Raw genomic sequence first — 27,109 nt, forward strand, 5'->3', positions numbered from 1 at the left:
CATGTTGCGTGCTGCACAACTTCGCAGTGAGAAAGGGCCTGGAGATTGACATACGTGATGACCTGACCCCCCAACCAGATAATCCCCCCCTGCCTGAGGCTACCCCATCTGCTGATGGTACAGCAGTCAGGAGATGCCTCGTGGAACAAATCTTTGAACGTTAAACACACACATTAAACATGGCACAATGAGAATGCACGCATGCACACCACTGTGGTCCCTAGCACACACACCCCACATCCACATCACATTGGATTAGACCGAAGTACCCCGCATGGTACTAGGGAGCAGCAACGCCGCGTCAAGGCCCCAATGATGTTGTTGTCCATACTTATACGTCATTCATACGGACCTGGGGAGAACTTATCCCCAGCGACCGAGGGTGACACCCCTTACTGGCAGGAGTGTCACCCCCCCACATTCACACCATTCACACTGTACTCTGCACTACTGCCTGTGTGCAGCAAAAAAAATAAAACGCTCTTAACCAGAGCAAATAGAAATAAAAGAGCTCTTAACCACTTGCCGACCTCCTCATGTAAATATACGTCAGCAGAAAGGCACGGACAGGCACATGCACGTACCTATACGTCCCCCCGTACATGCGGTGGTCGGTTAGCCTCGGGGAGCGATCCGGGACGACGGCGTGGCTTTTCGTTTATAGCCGCTCCGTCGCGATTGCTCCCCGGAGCTGAAGAACGGGGAGAGCCGTGTGTAAACACGGCTTCCCCGTGCTTCACTATGGCGGCGCATCGATCGAGTGATCCCTTTTATTACGGAGACTCGATCGATGATGTCAGTCCTACAGCCACACCCCCCTACAGTTGTAAACACACACAAAGTGAACCCTAAATGTTACAGCGCCCCCTGTGTTTAACTCCCAAACTGCAACTGTCATTTTCACAATAAAGAATGCAATTTAAATGCATTTTTTGCTGTGAAAATGACAGTGGTCCCAAAAATGTGTCAAAATTGTCCGAAGTGTCCGCCATAATGTCGCAGTCACGAAAAAAATCGCTGATCGCCGCCATTAGTAGTAAAAAAAATAAAAGAAATAAAAATGCAATAAAACTATCCCCTATTTTGTAAACGCTATAAATTTTGCGCAAACCAACCGATTAACGATTATTGCGATTTTTTTTACCAAAAATAGGTAGAAGAATACGTATCGGCCTAAACTGAGGAAAAAAAATAATTTATATATGTTTTTGGGGGATATTTATTATAGCAAAAAGTAAAAAATATTGCATTTTTTTCAAAATTGTCGCTCTATTTTTGTTTATAGCGCAAAAAATAAAAACCGCAGAGGTGATCAAATACCACCAAAAGAAAGCTCTATTTGTGGAGAAAAAAGGACGCCAATTTTGTTTGGGAGCCACGTCGCACAAGTGCGCAATTGTCTGTTAAAGCGACGCAGTCCCAAACTGTAAAAACCCCTTGGGTCTTTAGGCAGCATATTGGTCCGGGGCTTAAGTGGTTAACCAGAGCAAATAGAAATAAAAAAGCTCTTAACCAGAGCAAATAGAAATAAAAAAGCTCCTAACCAGAGCAAACATAACTGGAAAAAAAATCACTTGCCCTGGCGCGGGCTACGCCTGGTGTCCAGGTTCCTGGCCCTCACTTGCCTGGGGGGAGCCTCAGTTGGGGGGGGGTGGGGCATCAGGTGGAGGAGCATCCCCAGGTCAATCCCTGGCTGCCTGTCTGCCCTCCAAAGCCACCACTATGCGGGTGAGCACAGCCTCCAGGAAAGCTGTCTGGGCCTCCTGGGAAGCTGTCTGGGCCTGTACAGCCACTCGAAGGCACCTGACCCCCCCACAAGTTCAGCTGTGGTCGTCTGCAGCTCCCCGAGGCAGGTGACTGTTGCTGCACTGTTTCCAGCGACATCCTGGATAGCATCAGGTACTGCTCCCAAGGAGGCCAGGCTGTTAGATAGGCGCCTCAATTCCACCACGAGTTCCCCCATATGGCGGCTCTGTTGGTCCTGCTGCCTGGCAAGATTTTCTTGCAGCATTCCTGCCGCACCCCTTGGCTTATGGGTCGCCTTCCTGGGGACAGGAGTGGCTGGGGCCCTTGCATAGGGGGAGGACCTTGAGGGGCTGGAGATGAGGGGGATGGGACGGGAGGGACTGGAGAGGGTATTGTTGGACCCTGAGGGGCTGGAGATGTGGCGGGTTTGGGATGGTCCTGCCACCACATGCAAATCCTCTAAAAAGAGGAACACATCCTGATCTGTCTGGACCACCTCCTCATGGACCACCTCCTCATGGACGACCTCCTCCTCAACCACCTCCTGCGCAGAGGACTGCCCACTCCCCTCCACCAAGGCCTGTTGGCTTCCCAGGGGGTCAGCCACAGAAACAGGATGCTCAGGGGATGATCTCGGACGGCCACTGGCAGCATCGGATGGCCCCGCTATGGCAAAAAAGAAGATCTTGATTCAAATCAAATCATCTCAAAGAAGTTACGCCGGCGTATATGAATATGCGCGGTGTAAGTGTAAAGATGCACCGTCGTATCTATGCGCCGTAGTCACAGAACCAGATACGCCAGAAACAAGGCTTCTCCCGTCCGTCTTAACTTGTTTAAGTTTACGCAGCGTAGGCGCATATTTCCGCTGATGGCATCCTGCGCTGCCATAGAATTAGTATTCAAATATGCAAATTATGTAGATGCGCTGATTCCCGAACCTACGCGCGATCGGCGTAGGCTACGCGCTGTGCGCGTAAGACGAATGGCCGGCCGAAAGTTACCCCTCATAAAGCACGGGTAACTTTGCCCCAGACCTGAGTAAGTCAGCTTGAAAGCAAATACAGCAGCACCATCCCGGACGAGCTGAGCAACCACACTTATAGGACAACACATTCGTATGCCAACATGCCAGGGGCAGGCGTGGTCTTAGCACTACTAGTGTGTGCAGAGGCAGAGGCGTGTAGAAGGAGGAGGGCAAGTGAGAGGATATACCCACCGCGCATTAGCCTCTTTGGCATGGGTGATTTGGAGGTGTATCGCCGTTTCAGATTCAGCCCTGCTGCCATCCTGGAAATGACCAGAGCCCTGCAGGATGACATCACCAGCCAGACACACCGCTCACATGCAGTACAGCCACTGGTGAAGGTCCTGGCAACACTGCATTTCCTGGCCACTGGTTCTTTTCAGCACACAAGTGCAGACGTGGCTGGGATATCACAAACCAGCATGAGCAGATGTGTGCACCAGGTTGTCCCCGCAATCCTGAGACGCATGGCCAACCAAATCATCAAACCCACCCAGGAGGACCTGCGGCTGAAGGCAATGCATGATTTCTGCCTAATTGACGGACAGCCCCCCCATGACACAGAGCACATTTATCGCAATAGGAAGCATTGGCATTCAATCAATGTACAGGTGATAGTGGATGCCCAAGGCCTCATATGGCATGTCGGTGCCAAACACCCAGGGTCCAGCCACGGCAGCTACATATACCGTCAGAGCAACATCTCCACATAATTTGAACAGAACGTGTATGGGGACAGCTGGCTGGTTGGTGAGTGACATGGGTGTCAGGCATGACTGTCCCCCCCATGATGCAGACATCACGAGGGGCACATGCATGACTAACATCCTCCTGTCTTTTCCCTTCCAGGTGACTCTGCATATGCACTTGGACCCCATCTCATGACTCCATTCCGGAACCCCCAAACCAGAGGAGAGAGAAGATACAATGAAGCAAACGCACATACTCCTGGAGTGGTGGAACGGACATTTGGCCTCCTGAAGTCCCGTTTCCGATGCCTGGATAAGACTGGGGGTACCCTGTTGTATTCCCCAAACTTTGTATACGTCCTCTGCTTGACGTGGGTCGGGGGTCCGATCAGGACCCCCCCCGTACATGCGGTGGTCGGTAAGCCTCGGGGAGCGATCCGGGACGACGGCGCGGCTATTCGTTTATAGCCGCTCCGTCGCGATCGCTCCCCGGAGCTGAAGAACGGGGAGAGCCGTGTGTAAACACGGCTTCCCTGTGCTTCACTATGGCGGCGCATCGATCGAGTGATCCCTTTTATTACGGAGACTCGATCGATGATGTCAGTCCTACAGCCACACCCCCCTACAGTTGTAAACACACACAAAGTGAACCCTAAATGTTACAGCGCCCCCTGTGTTTAACTCCCAAACTGCAACTGTCATTTTCACAATAAAGAATGCAATTTAAATGCATTTTTTGCTGTGAAAATGACAGTGGTCCCAAAAATGTGTCAAAATTGTCCGAAGTGTCCGCCATAATGTCGCAGTCACGAAAAAAATCGCTGATCGCCGCCATTAGTAGTAAAAAAAATAAAAAAAATAAAAATGCAATAAAACTATCCCCTATTTTGTAAACGCTATAAATTTTGCGCAAACCAACCGATAAACGATTATTGCGATTTTTTTACCAAAAATAGGTAGAAGAATACGTATCGGCCTAAACTGAGGAAAAAAAATAATTTATATAAATATTGAATTTTTTTCAAAATTGTCGCTCTATTTTTGTTTATAGCGCAAAAAATAAAAACCGCAGAGGTGATCAAATACCACCAAAAGAAAGCTCTATTTGTGGGGAAAAAAGGATGCCAATTTTGTTTGGGAGCCACGTCGCACAAGTGCGCAATTGTCTGTTAAAGCGACGCAGTCCCAAACTGTAAAAACCCCTTGGGTCTTTAGGCAGCATATTGGTCCGGGGCTTAAGTGGTTAACCAGAGCAAATAGAAATAAAAAAGCTCTTAACCAGAGCAAAAATAAATAAAAAAGCTCTTAACCAGAGCAAACATAACTGGAAAAAAAATCACTTGCCCTGGCGCGGGCTACGCCTGGTGTCCAGGTTCCTGGCCCTCACTTGCCTGCGGGGAGCCTCAGTTGGGGGGGGTGGGGCATCAGGTGGAGGAGCATCCCCAGGTCCCTCCCTGGCTGCCTGTCTGCCCTCCAAAGCCACCACTATGCGGGTGAGCACAGCCTCCAGGGAAGCTGTCTGGGCCTCCTGGGAAGCTGTCTGGGCCTGTACAGCCACTCGAAGGCACCTGACCCCCCCCACAAGTTCAGCTGTGGTCGTCTGCAGCTCCCCGAGGCAGGTGACTGTTGCTGCACTGTTTCCAGCGACATCCTGGATAGCATCAGGTACTGCTCCCAAGGAGGCCAGGCTGTTAGATAGGTGCCTCAATTCCACCACGAGTTCCCCCATATGGCGGCTCTGTTGGTCCTGCTGCCTGGCAAGATTTTCTTGCAGCATTCCTGCCGCACCCCTTGGCTTATGGGTCGCCTTCCTGGGGACAGGAGTGGCTGGGGCCCTTGCATAGGGGGAGGACCTTGAGGGGCTGGAGATGAGGGGGATGGGACGGGAGGGACTGGAGAGGGTATTGTTGGACCCTGAGGGGCTGGAGATGTGGCGGGTTTGGGATGGTCCTGCCACCACATGCAAATCCTCTAAAAAGAGGAACACATCCTGATCTGCCTGGTCTGTCTGGACCTCATGGACCACCTCCTCATGGACGACCTCCTCCTCAACCACCTCCTGCGCAGAGGACTGCCCACTCCCCTCCACCAAGGCCTGTTGGCTTCCCAGGGGGTCAGCCACAGAAACAGGATGCTCAGGGGATGATCTCGGACGGCCACTGGCAGCATCGGATGGCCCCGCTACTTCCTGCACACCTGTGGATGACACAAAACATTCACATGTTGGTGGACCCACACACTTGTCACATGTCCCCCCCCAAACATGCTACACACCAGATAGACGATAAAACACACTTACCTGTCCTCATGGCCGGCTCACTTGAGTCGTGGCCCTCCAGGCCCTCCACCTGCTCCCTCTGAAGGCAGCGGGAAATCACTTGCTCCTCTTCTGTGAGCCGAATGGGACAGGGTGGCCCCCCTCCAGTGCCCCTGGAATGCTTGTTAATCATGGCAAGCTTGTTTCTCACCACACCCCGCAGGTCATTCATTTTTTTTTTAATGTCCTGGGGGGTCCTGACCTCATGGCCTAAGGCATTCACCTGGGCAGCAATTCTCATAAGGATCTCATCCTTTTTTGACTTGCTGGTGCTGGCACTATCTGCACCATGGAGGCGAGCATCGTATCTCTCCATGGCAGAGACAATTATGGCCCTCTCATCTGGGGTGAAGTTTTTTTTGCGTCTCTCCTTCCTGGGTCCAGGCATTGCAAAGCAAAAATTCCAAATCTCACACGGACACCACCAACACAATAAATGGAGTAACTTTGCGCTCGTTGGGCGCATGTGGTGAAGCTTTTATGCACTGGGCCGGCCCATCTCAGGGGGGAGTTACACCTATTGTTGGTTTGCGCATGCGCAGAGGGCGGGGCACGTCCGGCGCATGCTCTGTTCGGTCTGGACATCATTTGCATGGGGTCACGGTTCATTAGAATGTTTCACGCCCACTTCCCTCCTACCTTCACTTGCGCCGGCTTACGCCGACACATTTAAGTTGCGCTAGCGCATCGTAGGACGCATGTGGTCCGGGAATATGGGGCAGCTCTCTCCAAGTTAAGTCGGCGTAGCGCATCTCAGATGCGCTACGCCTGACTAAATATGCGCCGATCTACGAGAATCTGGCCCAGGGTCTTTAAACTTCTGCATATTTTCTGCAAGATAAAACACAAGACAAAAACACTAGGTCAGCCTAAACTGTCCTAATCTTATCCCAATATAGGCCTCAATCATGACGCAGTATAGGCCACTGATGCCCCAAGTTTCAATTTGACCTTATTTTATGACGTTCGGAACTTCCGGTCGTCCTTCCTCCGCACACAAAATGTAGTTACAACACATGTGTGTTAGCATTATATACACTGAGCATGCGTGAAACGTCGCCCGCCCTTGATGTTCTTTCTAGTATATTCCCTGCCCCTTCTCTTTTGGCGCGCAGTGGGAGACGACATGGCGGAGAGACAGCAGGTGGCTGATATTTTAAGTAACGACGAGGAATGCACAAAGATGGAAAACTATGGATCCAGGAGAAGATACAAGGCCAGTAATATGTCCTTTGTAGAAATGGTGCAGATGCTGTACATCTTGCGGTGTAGAGATTATGATGGGAAACATGGGCTGTACACCAACCCTAATCTCAGAAAGCCCAAAATAATGAGCAAAGTGGTGAGGAGTCTGTACGAGAAAAATTTGGGGTCCGGAGATCAAAAGAGCAGTTGAGAAAAAGGTGGTCTGACCTGAAGCTGAGGGAGCGGGAGCAGTACAGGAAGATCAAAAAAATTCTTGCAAAAAGTAAGTATTTTTCCTATGTTATTAGTATTTTTATTATTATTTTCATGTTGCTCCATGTGCTTTTATTGACTGGTTGGACATTTTAAAATGGCAACTTTCAGGTTAGTGGCCAAAGTCTAACCGTTCGTAGTAAACATTGTTTGTCCACAAAATACGATGTTTTGCGCAGATACAGGTAAACTACATTTGGTCATGCCTATTTGTATTAAAACAACATTTAGAACATTGTTGTCTAGATGTGTTTGTAACTAAAATGTGAAATGCAAACTTGATTCGGTGTAAAGGAGAGGACACTCAGCAGCTGGTTACACATCTGGACTCTGGAGCACTAGTGTGGGCCACCAAAACAACCTTTTTAGGGTGTCCCACACAGGTGCTCCATTGGATTCTTGGGGTATCTCCATGTGTGAAACTTGTCCCAAAAAAGGTAAGTATTCCAGCTTTGGAAAACTATAATAAATCATGTCTTCATCTTGGAACTCTACCAAAACAGACAATTGTACCACACTTCCAAGCAATGTTTCATATTTCCATTTCTGCCCTCAAATATCTGTGTGCTTTAAGTATACCTTTTGTCTCATTCTCATAGGGGAGCGAAGACTCGGAGGACACCACTCTGAGGAGCCCAGGAACCCCACACCTCAGAGAGAACCCCAACCTCACACAGAACCCCAACCTCACAGAGAACCCCAAAGTCAGGATGTGGAGGAAGAAGAGGTGGAGGAAAAAAAGGTGGAGGAAGGAGAGGTGGAGGAAGTGTCCGCAATTGGCACCACAACAGGTCAGTGTCTGTCACCACAAATTCAGGGAATAGATGCATACATGCATATATATTAGGACATGTTTTTTTACTTTTTGTTTTTAGGTGATGTGCTGCTTGTTGAAGAGCAATCTTCTCCTTTCTCAAGTGGTAGCGCACAAATCATAATACAGGACCTCATGGTTATGAGTCGTGACATAGACATTATAAGGAACAAACTCAATTGTTTTGACCAACAAATTAAGAACATGATTGATGTGTTGGGGAGAGTCTAAAGATCTTTGTATAATTGCACCATTTTACATTTTTTTTGGGACTATAATTTCCCAAATTAATAACCATAGTTACGCAGCGCAATTGCTGACTTGCGCCGGCGTAACGAGTTCTCTTGATTCAGAGAACTCGTTACGCCGACTGCAGCCTAAAATCTGCGTGGCATAAGGCTCTTATGCCACGCAGATTTTAGGCTGCATTCTTGCGATGACCGCTAGGGGGCGTTCCCATTGTGGTCAGCGTATAGTATGCAAATTGCATACTTACGCCGATTCACAATGTTGTGCGCTCCCTGCGTACGCAAGTTACGTCATTTCCGTATGGCGTGTTTAGCGTAAGGCTGCCCCTTCTAATAGCAGGGGCAGCCAATGCTAAACTATACCCGGCGTTCCCGCGTCGCGACGTTCAAATTTTACGTTGTTTGCGTAAGTGAATCGTGAATGGCGCTGGACGCCATTCACGTTCACTTTGAAGCAAATGACGTCCTTGCAACGTCATTTGCCGCAATGCACGTCGGGAAAGTTTCCCGACGGAGCATGCGCTCTACGCTCGGCGCGGGAGCGCGCCTAATTTAAATGATTCCCGCCCCAGGCAGGATCATTTACATTGCGCGCGCTTATGCGGGGCAATTTTGCCGACGCGCCCTCGCAATTTACGGAGCTACTGCTCCGTGAATCGAGGGCAGCGCAAAATATTTGCGGGGGCGCAGGGCAATCGTTGCCCTGCGCCTCCGCAAATAGAGCGCAATTCTTTCTGAATCCGGGCCAGTGTGTCAACATCAGGGGAAATCAAAGTACGTGTTTTGTGGGTGCAACCCCTTCCTTGCAATACAAGTAGGTGAGAGGAAAGGGTTACACCCCCAAAACATGTCCATTGATCCCCCATGATGGGCGATATCACATTTTGATGCACACTGTGTGCATCTTCAAAATTTGGCTTGTTCAGTGGTGACATCACCCCATTACATGAAGGTAACAGCAAACACATTTTTTTAAACACTATTAGCTAGATGCAGTAAGAGTTAGGTCGGCGTATCATCAGATACGCCGACCTAACTCAGAATCTGCGCCGACCTATGTTTAAGTGTATTCTCAAACAGAGATCCGCTTAAACATATCTAAGATACGACGGCTTGCGCCGTCCTATCTTAGGTTGCAATATTTTGGCTGGCCGCTAGGTGGTGCTTCCATTGCGGTCAGCGTAGAATATGTAAATCAGTAGATACGCCTATTCACGAACATACGCCCGGCCACCGTAGTACATTTACGCAGTTTACGTAAGAGATAGGCCGCCTAAAGTTAAAGATGCCCCCTAGGTGGCATAGCCAATGTTAAAGTATGGCCGCCGTTCCCGCTTCGAAATTCGAAAATTTTACGTCGTTTGCGTAAGTAGTCCGTGAATAGGGATTTTCGTCGTTTACGTCCACGTCGGAATCAATAGGCCCGTGCGGCGGATGTAGCCGCAATGCACACTGGGAAATGTAGGCGCATGCGCAGTTCAAAAAAATCTTCAAAAACGTCAGGTCAAGCCCCATTAACATAAAACACGCCCCCTCAGCTAAATTTGAATTAGGCGCCCTTACGCCCGCCCGCTTTAGGCTATGCCGCCGTAACTTAGCAGGCAAGTACTTTGAGAATCATGTACTTGCCTCGCTAACTTACGGCGGCGTAGCTTAAATGCCTTAAGCTACGCCGCCTTAAAGTTGCGGCCATCTATGTGAATCTAGGTATATATAATGTCTGATATTGCCTTCAGTTTTTCAAAGGTTGAACTTTGTAAATTCCAGAGTTTTATATGTTTTATTTTTTGAAACATGCCTGTTTATGCAAAACCAAAAAAAAAAAAAAGTTTTAAAGAAAAAAAGGTTTTAATTTTCTCCTAAATTTTATAACGCACATGTGAGTAAAAATAGTTGGAAAATCAAGAATGTGTGGCTTCTTATTTCTATGCTCAATACCAGTTTTAACAACTTTCTTACTGGGCACTTAAACCCCCTTCGTACCCGGACCAATTTTCAGCTTTCAGTGCTCTCACACTTTGAATGTCAATTACTCAGTCATGTAATACTGTATCCAAGTGGATTTTTTGTCCTTTTTTTCTTTTGGTGGTATTTGATCACCTCTGGTTCTTAGTTTATGCAATAACATTTTGCAAATGATACATTTTTCTTCATAAATTTTGGCCACAATTTATACTGCTATATATCTTTGGTAAAAATAACCCAAATTAGTGGATATTATTTGGTCTTTGTGAAAGTTAGAGAGTCTACAAGCTGAGGTGCAAGTCATAAAAAAATTATCACACCTGATGTACTGGTGGCCTATATAATTTCTTGCAACCCAAACAAGCCAGGAAAGTACAAATACCCCCCAAATTACCCATTTCTTGAATTAGACATTCCAAGGTATTTAGTAAGATGCATGGTGAGGTTTTTGATGTTGTCATTTTTTCCCAGAATTCTTTGCAAAATTAAGATTTACTTTTGCCCCCCCCCCACAAAATTGTCATTGTAATAGGTTATTTCTCTCACATGGCATGTGTATGCCACAAATGAAGCGCAAAAATACATTTTGCTACTCCTTCTGAGTATGGCGATACCACATGTGTGGGAATTTTTCACAGCCTGGCCACATAGAGAGGCCAAATATGCAAGGAGCACCATCAGGTGTTCTAGGAGCATAAATTACACATCTAACTTGTTGACTACCTATTACACTTTTGAAGGCCCTGGAGGTTCCGGTCTTCACCGCCTTCTGGTTCTCTTCCGCCGGGGCAGTCCTGGTCTTCAGTGACGTCTGGTTCTCTTCCGCCGGGGGCCCCCGGTCTATTCTTTGGCTCTTTTACGAGTGGAGGGGCCTGGGCTTCTGTCGCCTTCTGCCTTCTTTTCTTCTTTGATGTTGACACGTTGCTTCCTTCCACTGTAATGCCACAGTCCCATAATGCTCCAGGTGGTGACGACATAAGGGGGAGGATATCACCCAGTGACCCCGCCCCATTAAATTGTGATGGGACTGTGACGTTAAACGAGGCCTATATAAATTGGTGCGAGCCGTGCACACAGCATTACAGCGGGAGGAAGACTCTGGGACACCCCTTAACTTAATGTTGTTCCTTCTGGACCTATCCTCAAGGTCTGCAACTTTATCTTTTAACCATGCTATATCCTCTCTTTGGGCCGCGCATGCATCCACCATGGTGTTGTATGTGGTTGTGTATTTATCCATCTGTTGTTCGACCCAATCTACTCTGACCCTGATAGCTTGAACCTCCTTGTGGCATTGGTTAATCCCCTTCACATGTCATCTTGAAGTGAGGATCTGAGGGACAGCAACCTTTCCTTAAGCATGGTGTTTGATATGAGACTGTTTTTTTGTTATGGTTTCCCCCGCGGCCTGCTTACCTCCATGTTAGGATCTCTATGTGGCCTGACAGGGGAGTCCATCCTCGGTTTGGATTTTGCCGGGTTCCTTGTAGAGGGGCTGGATGTGCCAGAGTATGAACCGCTGTGTAGATGGTTTGGGACCTTCCGTGGCCATTACTTGGTACTTTATCTGGGAGATAAGAGGGTTTTGGCAATCTATGAATTCTGTCCACTGTAACATCCAGTTCTGTAAGATCAGGCAGATCCATCTCCTCTTCTTTAGTGTCACGTGCATCAACCAGACTGTTAATTGTGGAGGCATATTCCACATCTTTGTTTCTACATGATACACCCTTGCAGACACTGACTGTATTTCCTTCCCAAACTTATGTACACAGGCCATCAAGTCATTGTGAAGTGAACTTCTAAGGAATACCAACATATCTTTAAGAGTAGTATCTAGTACTGGCTGATCGCTAGTGGGGAAGTGATCTATGGAGTCAGGGAGTTCCCTGGTATCATCCCCTGGGTCTAGGCCCACTCTCACCTTAGGAGCAGGATCCGTGCCATCCAGCCTGAATCTTACCTTCTCTGGGCTCCCCAATGCAGATGCGGATAAAGGGGAGTGTTGGCTACTTGGTGGTGAATTCCTTTTTGAGGGATTGCTCTTCCTTTGCATTTGCTGGGGAGTGCTAGCCATGGATGGTACAGGAGAGCCCCTGTGTGAAGAGGCTTCTGCCCCTGTGTGAAGTAAGCTGTAAGCTTCTGTGGCCTCCAGTGCTCTTTCCGTTTATTTGTCATGCTGGGCAGCTTCTGCGGTGTATGTTTGCCGATTTGGGGTGTCTGGATCGCTGCTGTATGGGCCGCTGTGTCCCTGGTGATTCTGGAGTTCTGTTCTCTTGCGGCCATCACGGTCCTTGGCAAGCTCTGCCCTCCCGCATAATTGTTTTTTATTGTAATGTTTTTTCATGCAAACACCTACTGCAGACTAAATGTTTGTTTGTTGGAGCAGAAACAGCTCCACACACTGACCAGAAGGGGATCATTGTAACTTTAATGAGAGTGCATATCCTTATTATAGAAGTAAATATTGAAAATTCTGTATGCAGATGTGACTATGTATCAGGGATTGGACTGTGCAAAAAAGCCTTTTATTGAGCATTAAATGCACGTGTCCCTTCCTTCTTGTGTTTCTGCATCATGTGATATGTTATATCATACATGGAAACAAGAAGAAGATTTTCCCTTGTACGTACACACCTAAATTGGGAGCCCTCATGGTCATAGCAGCCAGATTGGTTGGGATGCACCAATATATTTTTTAGGCTGTAGAGCCCTCCAATGCCCACTCAATGATCAGTACCCGGACAGGTTCTTATAGCGCCCAGGGCAAGGATGCAGAACTGCGCCTCCTCCCCCAGTGTTAATGCATGCTATAGAATATGTCTATTGCCCTGTGTCTATTCTTTGCCCCCTTTCTCCACTGTGTCCAGGGCAGCTTCCCCTCCTGCCCCTCCTGCCACCCCTTGTCCCAGCCCGGTCTGTGATGCTAGCACTGTCTTGAAGACAAAATGATTGATTTACAAAAGACAAATACGCTATTCACTTTGTAAGCAAAACTTTACTTTGCAAGTGAATTCACCCCAGAGCTTAGTGAAGGAAGTGAAGCTCTGCTGATTTTCATAATCCAATCATGTTCAAGTAAAAATGCTGTTTTTTTTTCTTGCCCATGGTTGAGTATTCTTTGCAAAGTGAAACATTACCACATGTATTAAGCTCTGGGGTAAGTTCCCTTGCAAAATGCAATCTCCCTTGCAAAGTGAAAAGCCTATTGCCCTTAGTAAATCAACCTCAAAATTGTTTAAAACTGAGCTACAGACAAAAACAAAAATGTATTTATTTTTTTAGTTCAAATACCTGGCTTTGATTTGGTATCAGCCTATCAATAGTCCCCTATACAACAGTACTCAGATGAGTCAGGGCCAGCATTAGGAGCTAATAAGGTGTGTTGTATGCACACGTGCTAACCAAAAACATTTGCGGGAGGATCAGTTTATCTGTTGCTCGTTCACTGTCCAATCACAGGTTGAGCGTATGATGTGACTAAGCTGTTTTTCTTACTAGTAGGAGAGACAAATCAGCTTGCCAACATTGATCGGTTGACTGATATGGAGGTGTAAATACCAGGACTAGATAGATTTATAGGAATACAACCCTTTGGCACATAAAACATTTCCCTTTTATATTTTATTTATAGTATTTAGCAGTTTGCTTGAAGTCCAGTTTTCATGTAAATATTTACTATGCAGAAATTTAACAATGCTGATCAGTTTTATATTCTCACAAGAAATAGTGATATCTGCTTTGTAGCTTCATAATGAAATGAATGATGTGGTTTCAATACCAATTAGCTGTTTATCATTGTCTGCATTCTTTACAATATAATTTCCAGCTGGTTTGTTCTAACGCAAGCAAAATGGTCCTGCATTTTATATCATTAATTGAGGTAAATGAGTACAATTCTTTGCCTGAGTTTGGACTCTGTGTAATAACCCACCCAATGAACTATAGCTTGTGGTGCTTAATGATCCAATTCCCGATTATTAAGTCCTAACTATCACAACACATAGGCATAATTGACAAGAATTTGTAATTGATGCACTTTTTAATCGTCGTATATCTCTTTACTTAGGGTTAATGACACTAGTTTACTGTGGTTTAAGGGATTAGTTCAATGGGAAAAAATTAATGAATCCATTTTTTCATGCTAATTACATGGACCGCTCAGACCTTAAATACTATTTATTGGCTGTTTTCCAAGGGCTGCATCATATTTAAATTAAAATTAGAAATTAAGGCATTTCTTCTTAATTTTACAATGATTATATAACTTTACAATTGAAATATATATATACATGACTTTTAGTACACATGGCAGGAGCGAGGGCCATTCTGTATCAGCGAGAAACCGTGGCTCGTCCAGATTTCCTAACAGGTCCCTGCTAATTCTTTGCCAAAACTAGCTGTGGATGTCTTCCTTTTAATCTCCCATAATGCCTTATTCGATTATTGTCAATGCTCTCCAAGCGTGTACTGTCCCTTCAAACATCTAATTCCCTGAGCTAAACAAGTCAGTTGAGTCTTAACCGTTATACGGAAGTCAAAGAGCAAAAAGGGGGGATATTTTCCATCTGCATCACATACTTCTGCACTGAATTTTAACTGGATTATTGAGAAAAAATAAAGAAAAAAAAATTATGACATGTGAAACTTAACACGGTAATTTGGTAAAAAGATTTCACTGGTCATTTTCACTGCACTGAGACATGGCTTGGATGATCTTCTGGTTATGCTACTTCAATTTAAGGTAAGCAAGTTAATATTACTAATTAAGATATTCATGTTATTGTATTAGAACTGTATTATTATTATTATTATTATTATTATTATTATTATTATTATTATTATTATTATTATTATTATTTTATTAATAATACTGCATTATCTTACAGTATTATTATGTGTCAGTGTATTGTATTACATATGCATACATTATCTTGTGTCCTGTTTCTGAAATTTGAATACAATTTAATCTGACTTAAGTTAAAAACAATTGCTTTCCAATGTTTTAGGGCAAGTAGAGGTCTTGGAGAATACACAGTTCATGACAATATATACTCTGAAAATATAACTCGCATCTTGGATAGGCTACTAGATGGTTATGATAACAGACTCCGTCCTGGATTTGGAGGTAAATTCTGTGAGCAAAAAACTTTCAGTTAAACTATATAAAATATTATACCGCAGTGTCTAGTATAATAGAAGGTATTTTTGGATCTTATATTTAATTGATGTGTTTAATTATTTTATGTTTTATTTGATAAAATGTAGTACATTTCAGTAATCATTTTTATAATTTCTTAACATGTCTACCAGGTCCTGTAACTGAAGTCAAAACTGATATCTATGTGACTAGCTTTGGTCCAGTTTCAGATGTTGAAATGGTAAGGATTATTTGGCTGTTTTTCCTTAAAAACTATAGACAGTATATGTTTGATTTCAGTGCTTATTTGTGCTACATTACTAGTGTCTCTTACATTACATTATATCTGTACAGTGTACAAGCAAAGTGATTAAAGCAGATTACTTTGTATAATCTTCTTGTCAATACATAGTATGTCACAGAAGGTACTAGTGTTCTATATACGTACTTAGTAGTTCTTTCTACAGAAATCTCCTTAAAACTGTTGGATTGAATATAAATCTTGAACTATGACAAAGTAAAATACATTCAAATAGTTAAACACTTTGAAAGCATCAAAAATTAAGTTATGAGACTATGGTGTTGAGTTAATAAAATCAAATAGGCCATACACTTTGCAAGGGGGCTGCACTCATTTTCCCAAGAGCTTAGAAAATGTGGCAATGCTTCACTTTAAAGAATACCAAATCAGGTGCAAGGGAAAAAAAAATGCATTTTTGCTCAGATACAATTGTATGATAGAAAGCAACAAATCTTCACCACAATTATTAAGCTCTGGGTAAAATGAGTGCAACTGCACTTGCAAAGTGCAGTTTATTTGCCAGTAGGAGAGAAGAGTCCTCATTTGGGACCCGTAATGTCCCTGATTATATGGACTTTGGTCCTGAAGGGTTTCACATGCAAGGGAGTCTTGAAAAGCATCATGAAGGAGGCAGCCTGTGTCTAAAAGTAATGTGCAATGGTCCAAAGCTGTGAACAAGTGTGGACTCTGGAGACTGGGAATCTGTGTGTTGTCACAGCTTGTTGTGTGATCTGAAACAAATGGGAACCCTAAACCCCAGTGTGGGACATAGATACTGGTGGTGAGCTGTGTTGTGTGTTTTTTTTTTATATCTGGACAATGATTATTTACTTTTACAACCAGCTGGCTGGTGAACCTGCGTTCCCATATTACAAGCTGTCATGCTAACCGTTTGACTTCATGTGTTCTAAGCCACTGACTTTAAAGTAGAACTGAAGGCATGTTTTTCTTTTGGATAGAGTAATGGGGTTAATAACACCTGTAGGTTTTTTTTTTTTTTTTGCCATCTGTGTTCCATTTGGTAGACTTCTCTTTACTTCTTGTCCCATGTCCAATGTGATCAATATTTTAATGGATCAGTACTATATAAGATGAAAAAGCAACCCAATGGGTCTTTTTTTTAAACAATACTAGATGTTATATAGAGTATCAAAATGAACTTCAAATTAATATTTTATGTTCTAAATGTCAAATTTCATTCCATCACAAAATACATTCTGTGATTAGATAGCCACTCTTTTGCTAGTATTAAATAAAAACAGCCTTAAAAAGTCAACTAAACTTAAACCTACAGGTAAGCCAAGAATAATGCTTAATATTAAAGTGTATTCGTACAGTTTGTACTCCTGTGCTGACCTTAAAATATAAATGAATATGTATATATCCGTGACATTCATACACCAGCTCTTGTGAATCGTTACCCCTTCTCCCCTGCAAACTCTTAAGCGCGTCTGCGCTATTAATCAATAATGAAAAAATGAAAATACGGAACTATAAATACACTAAATAGTCCAGTGCAATCGTGCATTAATACAATGTCCTCAAAAAGCGTGCCTCCAGTAAGTGCAGGAATTTGTGCCTTGCTGCAAAAAAAAATTTGTGACTTTGCCACCTTATAGTGTCACCACCACCTCCTATTGCTCTATGCTCTCACCAGATTCAAAAAGGTAAACTGCATATAATCATATGGTGTGCGGTTTCCTCTTCTGGTTCCTGAATCTCTGCGCTCCAACTCTCTATGGGTTCTCTTATACTCCCAAGAAGAAAAAAGGCCCATATGGTGTAGTACGTTTTAACAAGTTTTATTCATGCGGGGGTACCGCACATCTTTTTCACGCCACACGATCCTTGACCCCTGGAATGATACGGCACAGGCATTTTCGTCCGCTGGAACGCACCACGGTTAAGGCTTGGAAAGCACGCCGGGAAGGTAGCAGTGATGCTGGACAGGCTAGTGCCGGCTTGGGCACAGGAACATGTGAGTGTAAAATTAATTTTTAATGTTTCATGAATAAAACTTGTTAAAACGTACTACACCATATGGGCCTTTTTTCTTCTTGGGAGTATAAGAGAACCCATAGAGAGTTGGAGCGCAGAGATTCGGGAACCAGAAGAGGAAACCGCACACCATATGATTATATGCAGTTTACCTTTTTAAATCTGGTGAGAGCATAGCGCAATAGGAGGTGGTGGTGACACTATAAGGTGGCAAAGTCACAATTTTTTTTTGCAGCAAGGCACAAATTCCTGCACTTACTGGAGGCACGCTTTTTGAGGACATTGTATTAATGCACGATTGCACTGGACTATTTCGTGTATTTATAGTTCCGTATTTTCATTTTTTCATTATTGATTAATAGCGCAGACGCGCTTAAGAGTTTGCAGGGGAGAAGGGGTTCATAAATTTAGTGTTTTATATAATTTTTAAATTTTGTTTCTATATATGTGAATGTATCACAGATTTAGAGATAACGATTCACAAGAGCTGGTGTATGAATGTCACGGATATATACATATTCATTTATATTTTAAGGTCAGCGCAGGAGTACAAACTGTACGAATACACTCTAATATTTTGCACAACTGCACCACCTGGTGGAGTACACCACAACTGCAGCAGACCAAATAATTTAATTTATATTAACACGTAATATTTAATATTTATTTGCGCCGGTACAACCACTCACAACCAAACAAGAATAATGCTTGCCTGTAGGTACAGTGGATATCTCTTAAATGTGCACCATTTAGGAACTTAGGGGCAAATCCACAAAAGAGATACTCCGGCGTAAGCCGTCGTATCTCTGGTTCTAACTTTGGAACTGATCCTCAGAAGCAGTTTTCCTAAGTTAGGCAGAAGATCCGACATCTGTAAGGGACTTACACTGCCGGATCTTAAGATGCAGTACCGCATCCGCCACTGGGGGCATTTCGAGTCGAAATGCCTCTTCTAGTATGCAAATTAGCACTTAGGGCGATCCTCAAAGCTTTTGTGCCTAGTTTTTTCGCCGTAAGTGTTAGTTTGCCTGGTGTAAAACTAGGGCTGCTTTTACAAAGTGTAAAGTTAGTCACACCTTGTAAAGGCCCATTCAAGCGACGGCATTTGGTATGCATTCCCGAGGGAGAACTCCACGGCAATTTGTAAATTCCAAACCGGCATGGGTTCCCCCCCAGGAGCATACCAGGCCCTTAGGTCTGTTATGGGTTGTAAGGAGACCCCCCTCCGCCGAAGATTCGACGTAGGGGGTCCCCCTACAATCCATACCAGACCCGTATCCAAAGCACGCTACCCGGCCGGTCAGGAATGGGAGTGGGGACGAGCGAGCGTCCCCCCCTCCTGAGCCGTGCCAGGCCGCATGCCCTCAACATGGGGGGGTTGGGTGCTCTGGGGCAGGGGGGCGCACTGCGGGCCCCCCCACCCCAGAGCACCCTGTCCCCATGTTGATGAGGACAGGACCTCTTCCCGACAACCCTTGCCGTTGGTTGTCGGGGTATGCGGGCGGGGGCTTATCGGAATCTGGGAGTCCCCTTTAATAAGGGGGCCCCCAGATACCGGCCCCCCACCCTAAGTGAATGGATATGGGGTACATCGTACCCCTATCCATTCACCTGTAGGCAAAAAGTAAAAGTTAATAAACACACAACACAAGGCTTTTTAAAATAATTTATTATTCTGCTCCGGAGGCCCCCCCTGTCTTCGTTATTAGCTCAATTACCAGGGGGGGCTTCTTCTTCCGCTCTCCGGGGGTCTTCTCCGCTCTCCGGGGGGGGTTTCTTCTTCCGCTCTCCGGGGGGGGGGCTTCTCCGGACTCCGGGGGTCTTCTTCCATCTTCTCCCCTCTTCCGCTGTTGACTCGGCGAACCCCGGTTCTTGTGCAGCTCTCCGGTGCCTTCTTCTTCAGCGCTGGCTGCCTGCTATCTGTGTGTTAGCTCGATTAGTAACAGGCAGCCAGCGCGGTCTTCTGTGGCGTCAGGGTCTTCTCTTCCTTTCTTCCGATGTTGCCTCGTCGCCTGTTGTCGCTGTAATGATGGAAGCGCGCCTTGCATCCCATTTATATAGGCATCACCGTCCCATCATGCTCCGGCAGGTACCCACGTGGTGGGTGCCTACCCACGTGCACCCACCACGTGGGTACCTACCGGAGCATGATGGGACGGTGATGCCTATATAAATGTGATGCAAGGCGCGCTTCCATCATTACAGCGACAACAGGCGACGAGGCAACATCGGAAGAGGGGAGAAGAACAGAAGAGAAGATGACGTCACAGAAGACCGCGCCGGCTGCCTGTTACTAATCGAGCTAACACACAAACATAGCAGGCAGCCAGCGCTGAAGAAGAAGGCACCGGAGAGCTGCACAAGAACCGGGGTTCGCCGAGTCAACAGCGGAAGAGGGGAGAAGATGGAAGAAGCCCCCCGGAGTCCGGAGAAGCCCCCCCCGGAGAGCGGAGAAGACCCCCGGAGAGCGGAGAAGACCCCCGGAGAGCGGAGAAGACCCCCGGAGAGCAGAAGAAGAAGCCCCCCCTGGTAATTGAGCTAATAACGAAGACAGGGGGGGCCTCCGGAGCAGAATAATAAATTATTTTAAAAAGCCTTGTGTTGTGTGTTTATTAACTTTTACTTTTTGCCTACAGGTGAATGGATAGGGGTACGATGTACCCCATATCCATTCACTTAGGGTGGGGGGCCGGTATCTGGGGGCCCCCTTATTAAAGGGGACTCCCAGATTCCGATAAGCCCCCGCCCGCATACCCCGACAACCAACGGCAAGGGTTGTCGGGAAGAGGTCCTGTCCTCATCAACATGGGGACAGGGTGCTCTGGGGTGGGGGGGCCCGCAGTGCGCCCCCCTGCCCCAGAGCACCCAACCCCCCCATGTTGAGGGCATGCGGCCTGGCACGGCTCAGGAGGGGGGGGACGCTCGCTCGTCCCCACTCCCATTCCTGACCGGCCGGGTAGCGTGCTTTGGATACGGGTCTGGTATGGATTGTAGGGGGACCCCCTACGTCGATTTTTCGGCGGAGGGGGGTCTCCTTACAACCCATAACAGACCTAAGGGCCTGGTATGCTCCTGGGGGGGAACCCATGCCGTTTTTTTCTTTGAAAATTGGCATGGAGTTCTCCCTCTCAGGAATGCATGCTGAGTGACGCTGTCATTTTTTTTTTTAATTATTTGTTTTCCCGGCGCGTCTTTTTTTCACCCGTCGCAACTTTAGTGTCCCGTCGCAATCCACAAAGCCGCCCGGCGTCAATTACGTTCGCGCGATGCACGTCGGGAAAATTACGTCACACGCATGCGCAGTACGGCCGGCGCGGGAGCGCGCCTCATTTAAATTGTAAACGCCCCCCGGAGAGGAGGAACGCCTTACGACGGCGGCACTTAACTTACACGGCTTGAAATTTTTACGTAAGTGCTTTGTGGATCAGGCACTTAGGTAAAAACTTTAAGTCAGTGTAACTTAACTGCTGCAAGTTAAGTTACGCCGCCTGGCTGAGGATTTGGCCCTTAGATATTTAGATGTGTAGCCGCCAGTGACATCACCTGTGCATGCATACTGAGCTCTGAATGGAGGGCATGCTCGAGTGTGCTGTCCAGTGAGAGTGCTTTGCCACAACCATGACTGCAGCATGCATACGCAGGAGTGACATTATTGTGGTTTGGCCATTCAAAGCATGCAAACCCATAGGGAAGACAGGGCTAAGATAGAATCCCTGACAGCAGTGATAATGTTCTGCTGGAGGAATCAGTTTTATAGGTAAATCTGTCATAATGTGCTAGTATGAGATGCATACTAGCACATTATGACATTAACTTTGGGGAGGCCATTTGTTTTTGCTTTTTTTTTGTATAGTTTACTACTGCTTTAATACCTTAAACATGTCAGAATTCCTTATCTTTATGCTTGTTCTAGGTCAATGACTCAGTAAGCCAGGGAAATACACTGTTTTAAAGGAGAGTTCAGCAATGTGAGCCTCCATGAACCTCTCAGGGCAGACTAGAAAATCACTTTTTAACTTATGGAGGGGGATCGTGACCGAAGGTCTGTATACAGAAATTAATGGACATCTGATGTACAAAACATGGCTGTTCTATGTATCATCTGGACACCAAAGGAGTTTAGCTTATTTACTAAACAATGTGACTTTTCACTCAGCTTAGTGAATAACATGAAGCTAGGCTGACTTCAATCATTCAATCATGTGTGCACAAACATCATTTTTTTTTTTTATATTTTTGCATAGTATTCTTTGCAAACTTTCACTTAGCTTTACATCATTCACTAAGCTATGTAAACATTAACTTTGTAAAGTGAATTTTATCTTTGCAAAGCAACTATGCTCTGCTCCTATAATAAAGCAACACTATGGGGTAGATTTACTAAAAATTGAGCAATCAGAATCTGGTATGCTGTGCATTGTAGCCAATAAGCTTCTAACTTCAGCATGTTTAATTAAGGCTTGATGGGAAAACCTAGAAGCTGATTGGATTCTATACAGAGCTGCACCAGATTTGGCATGCTCCAATTTTAGTAATTCTCTCCCATATGTTCCTGGATTTAAGCAGAACATTGGGCAAAGCTTAAAAATACATTGTAGTACAATTATGTACTCTTACATTAAAAGTTTTTTTTTTAACTGTTAGTTGAATTGTTTCTTTTAATTCTGCTATTACAATTATGTGAAATCTATCTGTACTGTGACCTAATCTTTGTGAGCATTAACAAGTGGCTGTCTAAAGACATAATCCCTGACATTATTACTTGCTGCCTGGACAAAGATGATGTAGTAAGAGAAATATACAGAATAGGTTGATGTTACTCATTTGCCTCTTTGTCTGCTTGCCACATTGACCTTAGTGGCCATAATATTTTTTTCTGTCATTGACTTGGGTCAGTTCTAAGTTAAAATTTGTTGCATATTATACCTGGTTTAGCAATTTTATAAATGCTGAATCAAGAGACAAAATAGCAGAATGTAGTTTGCAGTATCAGCTACTACATTTCACTCTCAAGACAGATTTCCTCGAAGTGCGGAAGCTAATAACAGTATTAGTTTCATTAATTACAAAACAAAAATACTGTCTTGTCTGATTCCACCTGAAAATGTCTTGTAACACACATATACAGTTAAGATGTATATGAGGTATTTTTCTTTTTATTATGGTTAGAGAGTATGGGATGGTTAAGATTAAAGGGGTTGTAAAGGTTTGTTTTTTATTTTCTAAATAGGTTCCTTTAAGCTAGTGCATTGTTGGTTCACTAACCTTTTCCTTCGATTTCCCTTCTAAATATTTTTTTCTTTGTCTGAATTTCTCACTTCCTGTTCCTCCTCAGTAAGCTTGCCCCCATCATCTGAGCTGTTCTGGCTGGGGGTTAGTCAGCATGCTCACCCCCTCCCTTGGGACTACATCCCTGCGGAGAGACGCTGTGTACCCTTTAAGACCCCTGTTAGGTTTCTTTTTTGATCTGTGTACCATTGGAGAGTATTCCTGTCCCAGAGAGATGGAGGCTATGCCCTCCCAGACTTTTAGTACTAGAACAGGTTGCATTTCCCCTTAAATTCTGTACCAAAGACAATGGTCAATGGCAACAATAGTTGGGTAAATCTCTCAAACAGCAATAAAGAGACAGCAATAAAGACTATATAGAGGTTCTAATAATTCCACATTCTATGCAAAAAAAAAAAAAAAAGTTTGAGGTTTACATACACTTTACCTTTATTACATTCAGTATAGATGATGAGCAAATGCCTGTGTATCTGATCTCTCATCTACATTATATTTAGTGTTTTTTCATGACCTTTATAACCAAATCTTTAAATTAAAAAACATGTTCAAAAACAATCCCACAATGTAGGCATGTAACAGTACACTGGAAGGAGACTTTTAACATTCTGGTAGAAATTGCTACAGATATGTTTTATACACAGATTATCTTACAGCCCGTACTGTAAGCAAGATTCAAGTTTTCTTGTTAGCAAATGGTCACTTCTATATAAAGTCATACCTCTTTCCCTCCCTTCCTCTTTTGCTCCCCTCTTTCCCTCCCTCTCCCTTCTGTTCCTGTAGTATGTTCGTCCCCCCTCCTCCCTTTCCTTTCCTTACCTTCTTCTCCCCTTCATTTTTCTCTCCTTCTCTGCTCCGTACCTCCTCTGCTCCACCTTTTTTCCCCTTTCCCCCCCCTCTCTCTTTCTTTTCTCCCTACGGTGACTATTCTAGCTTGGTGACTTGTATGGTCAGTCTCGCTATATGTTTATTGTCTTGTATTGTTGTTTCGATGTATTTTATGATTATGTCTGTCTTTTTGATACCATGTTAATAAATTTATATATTTTTTTATATAATTACTCTTTGAGTTTATCTGCTCATACAGTACCGATATAGTCCTCTTGCCCCTTCCTTTTTTTGGTCTTTTGGATCTTTATGGTCCCTTAAGTCCTAATTCTATTCAAAGCCATACCTACTAAAAGAAGCATGGATATACATACCCTGCTAGTGGCAATTTTTTTGAAACCTCACTGCTTTACTGTGCTCTGGCTGCTGCATGCTTTCAACAGGTCAAAGAGGTTTAATAACTGTTTACCCCACAGCACACTCTTGTTCCTCCCACCAGCTTGTATGTTATGTACATAAAGTATGTATCAGCCAATAAAAGAAAACACTGTGTGTCATGGGGTAGTAGGTATTCCACACACATAAAAGTGCGAAATACCTTCAGTAAAAAGCGGGAACAGTACAACGCAAAATAATTAAAAAAATAGCTAATAATGTCCATAAAAATTGTTAATTTAATCAATGAATCATAATAGTCCATGTAAAACCATCCAGGAATAACACTTCATATAAACAGAAATAAATCTTCTCCCCGCGATCTTGCAACAAGACAAATAAAGGTGAGTGCTGTCCCTCCACCACAGATAATTAAAGCCTCTCACCTTATAAAACTGACCTGAGTAAGGTCACACAGCCTTAGGCCTCGTACACACGACCAGTTTCCTCGGCAGAATTCAGCTTCCGACCGAGTTTCTGGCTGAATTCTGCCGAGGAAACTGGTAGTGTGTACACTTTCGGCCGAGGAAGCCGACGAGGAGCTCGGCGAGGAAATAGAGAACATGTTCTCTATTTCCTCGTTGTTCAATGGGAGCTCTCGCCCCGCCGAGCTCCTCGGCGGCTTCAGGGCTGAACTGGCCGAGGAACTCGATGTGTTTGGCACGTCGAGTTCCTCGGCCGTGTGTACGAGGCTTCATACCCACTCCTGGGGTAAGGATATAAATTAGATGGAGCCATGGGTCTCACACCACACATGGAGGAAGAAACAAAAGGGACAAAATAGTGCTCTCCTTTTTATAACAATTTATTAATACCAGCAAATAAAAGAATAATACTCACAAAATGAGCACTCAAGAAACCAGTGTAAGTTGGTATAGCGTGCAGGTTTGTTTCAAACCCGAAAGATGGATGCGAGTGACGTCCAAGGTAGCTCCTCCCCCCGTATGCGTTACGTCCAGTAGGCAGGGACTTCTTCAGCGTGGGGACGGAGTTACGTCAGTGGCCCGCAGACTTGTTTATATCACTACAGCGACCACCCCTCAGCCAATCACGCTATGGAATAGGGCGGAACCAACTACAAACCAATTCCTCTGCAATCAAGTCTATACAGACAAAGGCTTATCGCTGAAAGATGAATCGCCGAACTGTAATATCATACTTTAGAAAAAAGCATATATTAAACTTTAAGAATTTTTTTTTTATATAAAACCCCAACTCATGGTGACATATGTGATTGTAAGGGAAAAGAAAATAACTGCTTTAATAATAAAGAGACACCCAGGTTTAGGGATTTAAAGGGGAATACACCCTCATTAAAAAAAGTACTCTGCTCATAGAGCAAGAATAAAAATATATAATCCTACTAGAGGACTAATAATAAAAGGATGTCACCCCGCAACCATCTTTCAAGATATATATGAAACATGTAAATACAGTACATGCATAAAAACATTAAAAACATTATAAAACATATTAAAATTCTGAATCATATTAAAATTAAATCCAATACTCAATCCACATTGACCAAAACAGAAAGACTAATCTAAAAAAAATACTACATTTTCTGTTGGAAATAAAACAATTAGGGTCAAAGTCAACATTCATGCCAGCTGGCGCCATAACTTTGGTTTAAAAAAAACAAAAGGATTCTCTACATCTTAGCTAGTGAATGTAATGACCGCCTCACCAATGTCTGGGGACTTTTTCAAATCCCCAAAACTTCAGGTGTTTAGGATCCCTTTGGTGGCATATCCGAAAGTGTCTGTATACACTGTGGGTTTTAACACCCCTTTTGATGTTGCGTATATGCTCACCAACACGTACATGCAGTGCTCTAGATGTTCTGCCAATATATTGCAATCCGCAGTCGCACGCAAGCATATAAACTACACCAACAATCGCACATGTAATGAGATCTTTGATCTGATACTGTTTATTGGTAACCGAGGAACTGAACACAAATTTTTTGCTTTTTTACATTGTTTCTAGCTTGTTTGCATGTGGCACATCTGCCACATGCCTAGAAACCAGACAGAAAACTAAAAAGTTTATTCTCAGGAATCCTTGGTGGATCAATGACCCCAAGTGCCAAACTGTCACAAAGGGAGGGTGCTTTGCGGTAGATAAATTCAGCACGATTAGGAAGATGAGGACCCAGTATACAATCATATTTTAAAATGGGCCAATATTTAGCCACAATTTTTCAATTTTTTTTATGCTGTATACTGTAATCCATGGTCATCCTAAACTGGTTAGTAATCCCCGCATCAGATGGTTTGACAACCTTATCAGCTACGATAGTGGTTCTATCAGTAGTTCTCGCCTTCTCAATTTCCTTAATGATTGCTGAGTGGGTGTAACCTTTCTGTTTAAATCTTGTTGCTAAAACTTCTGACTGTGACAAAAACTCATCCTCTGGTGTGCAACTGTGTCGAAGCCAAATAAATTGCCCTCTTGGGATGTTGCACAACGACAAATGATGGTGGCAACTATTCAAGGGGATGTAAGTGTTGCGGTCAGTAGATTTAAAATGGTTTCTGGTATGAAATTGATTATGTATCTTAAAGATTTCAAGATCTAAAATACCTTCGGTAGCCAGGGAGCAGTGAAGTGGCAGTGTTTCAAGAAATGGTCTGGAAAGGTAAGTATATTCAAGATTTTTTTTAGCAGGTATGGTTTTACCTAAAAGAAGCATTGACAGGAAGACATCTACCCAGTGTTTGTAATCCACACAACCTGTCATTGTTTGTTGTGTGGCTTTGCCTAATTGTGGAAGCAGCACATGTGTGGTTAGGTTTCTCATTTTCTCTTCTCACTGAAAAAAGGAAAGGATCAGGTTACCACAATCTTTCAGGGA

The 27,109-nt window shown here is 44.3% G+C and overlaps 1 protein-coding gene across 3 annotated transcripts in view; it reads left to right on the forward strand.

Annotated features, from left to right (window-relative positions):
- Positions 1–14,608: 14,608 nt before the first annotated feature.
- GABRA6 (gamma-aminobutyric acid type A receptor subunit alpha6) overlaps positions 14,609–27,109 on the forward strand; it is a 102,606-nt gene continuing 90,105 nt past the window's right edge. Inside the window, exons 1-3 of one of the 3 annotated variants that reach the window (XR_005747971.1) lie at positions 14,609–15,008; positions 15,274–15,392; positions 15,578–15,645. Coding sequence is in view for 2 of the 3 variants with exons in the window: in XM_040344728.1 (XP_040200662.1) it covers positions 14,968–15,008; positions 15,274–15,392; positions 15,578–15,645 (228 nt within the window). In the remaining variant the exon portion in view is untranslated. The remainder of the gene's footprint in view (positions 15,009–15,273; positions 15,393–15,577; positions 15,646–27,109) is intronic. The other 2 variants (XM_040344728.1, XM_040344727.1) reach the window with 2 other exon arrangements.

This window comes from Rana temporaria, chromosome 3, assembly GCF_905171775.1.
Source record: "Rana temporaria chromosome 3, aRanTem1.1, whole genome shotgun sequence".
Lineage (NCBI taxonomy): Eukaryota > Metazoa > Chordata > Amphibia > Anura > Ranidae > Rana > Rana temporaria.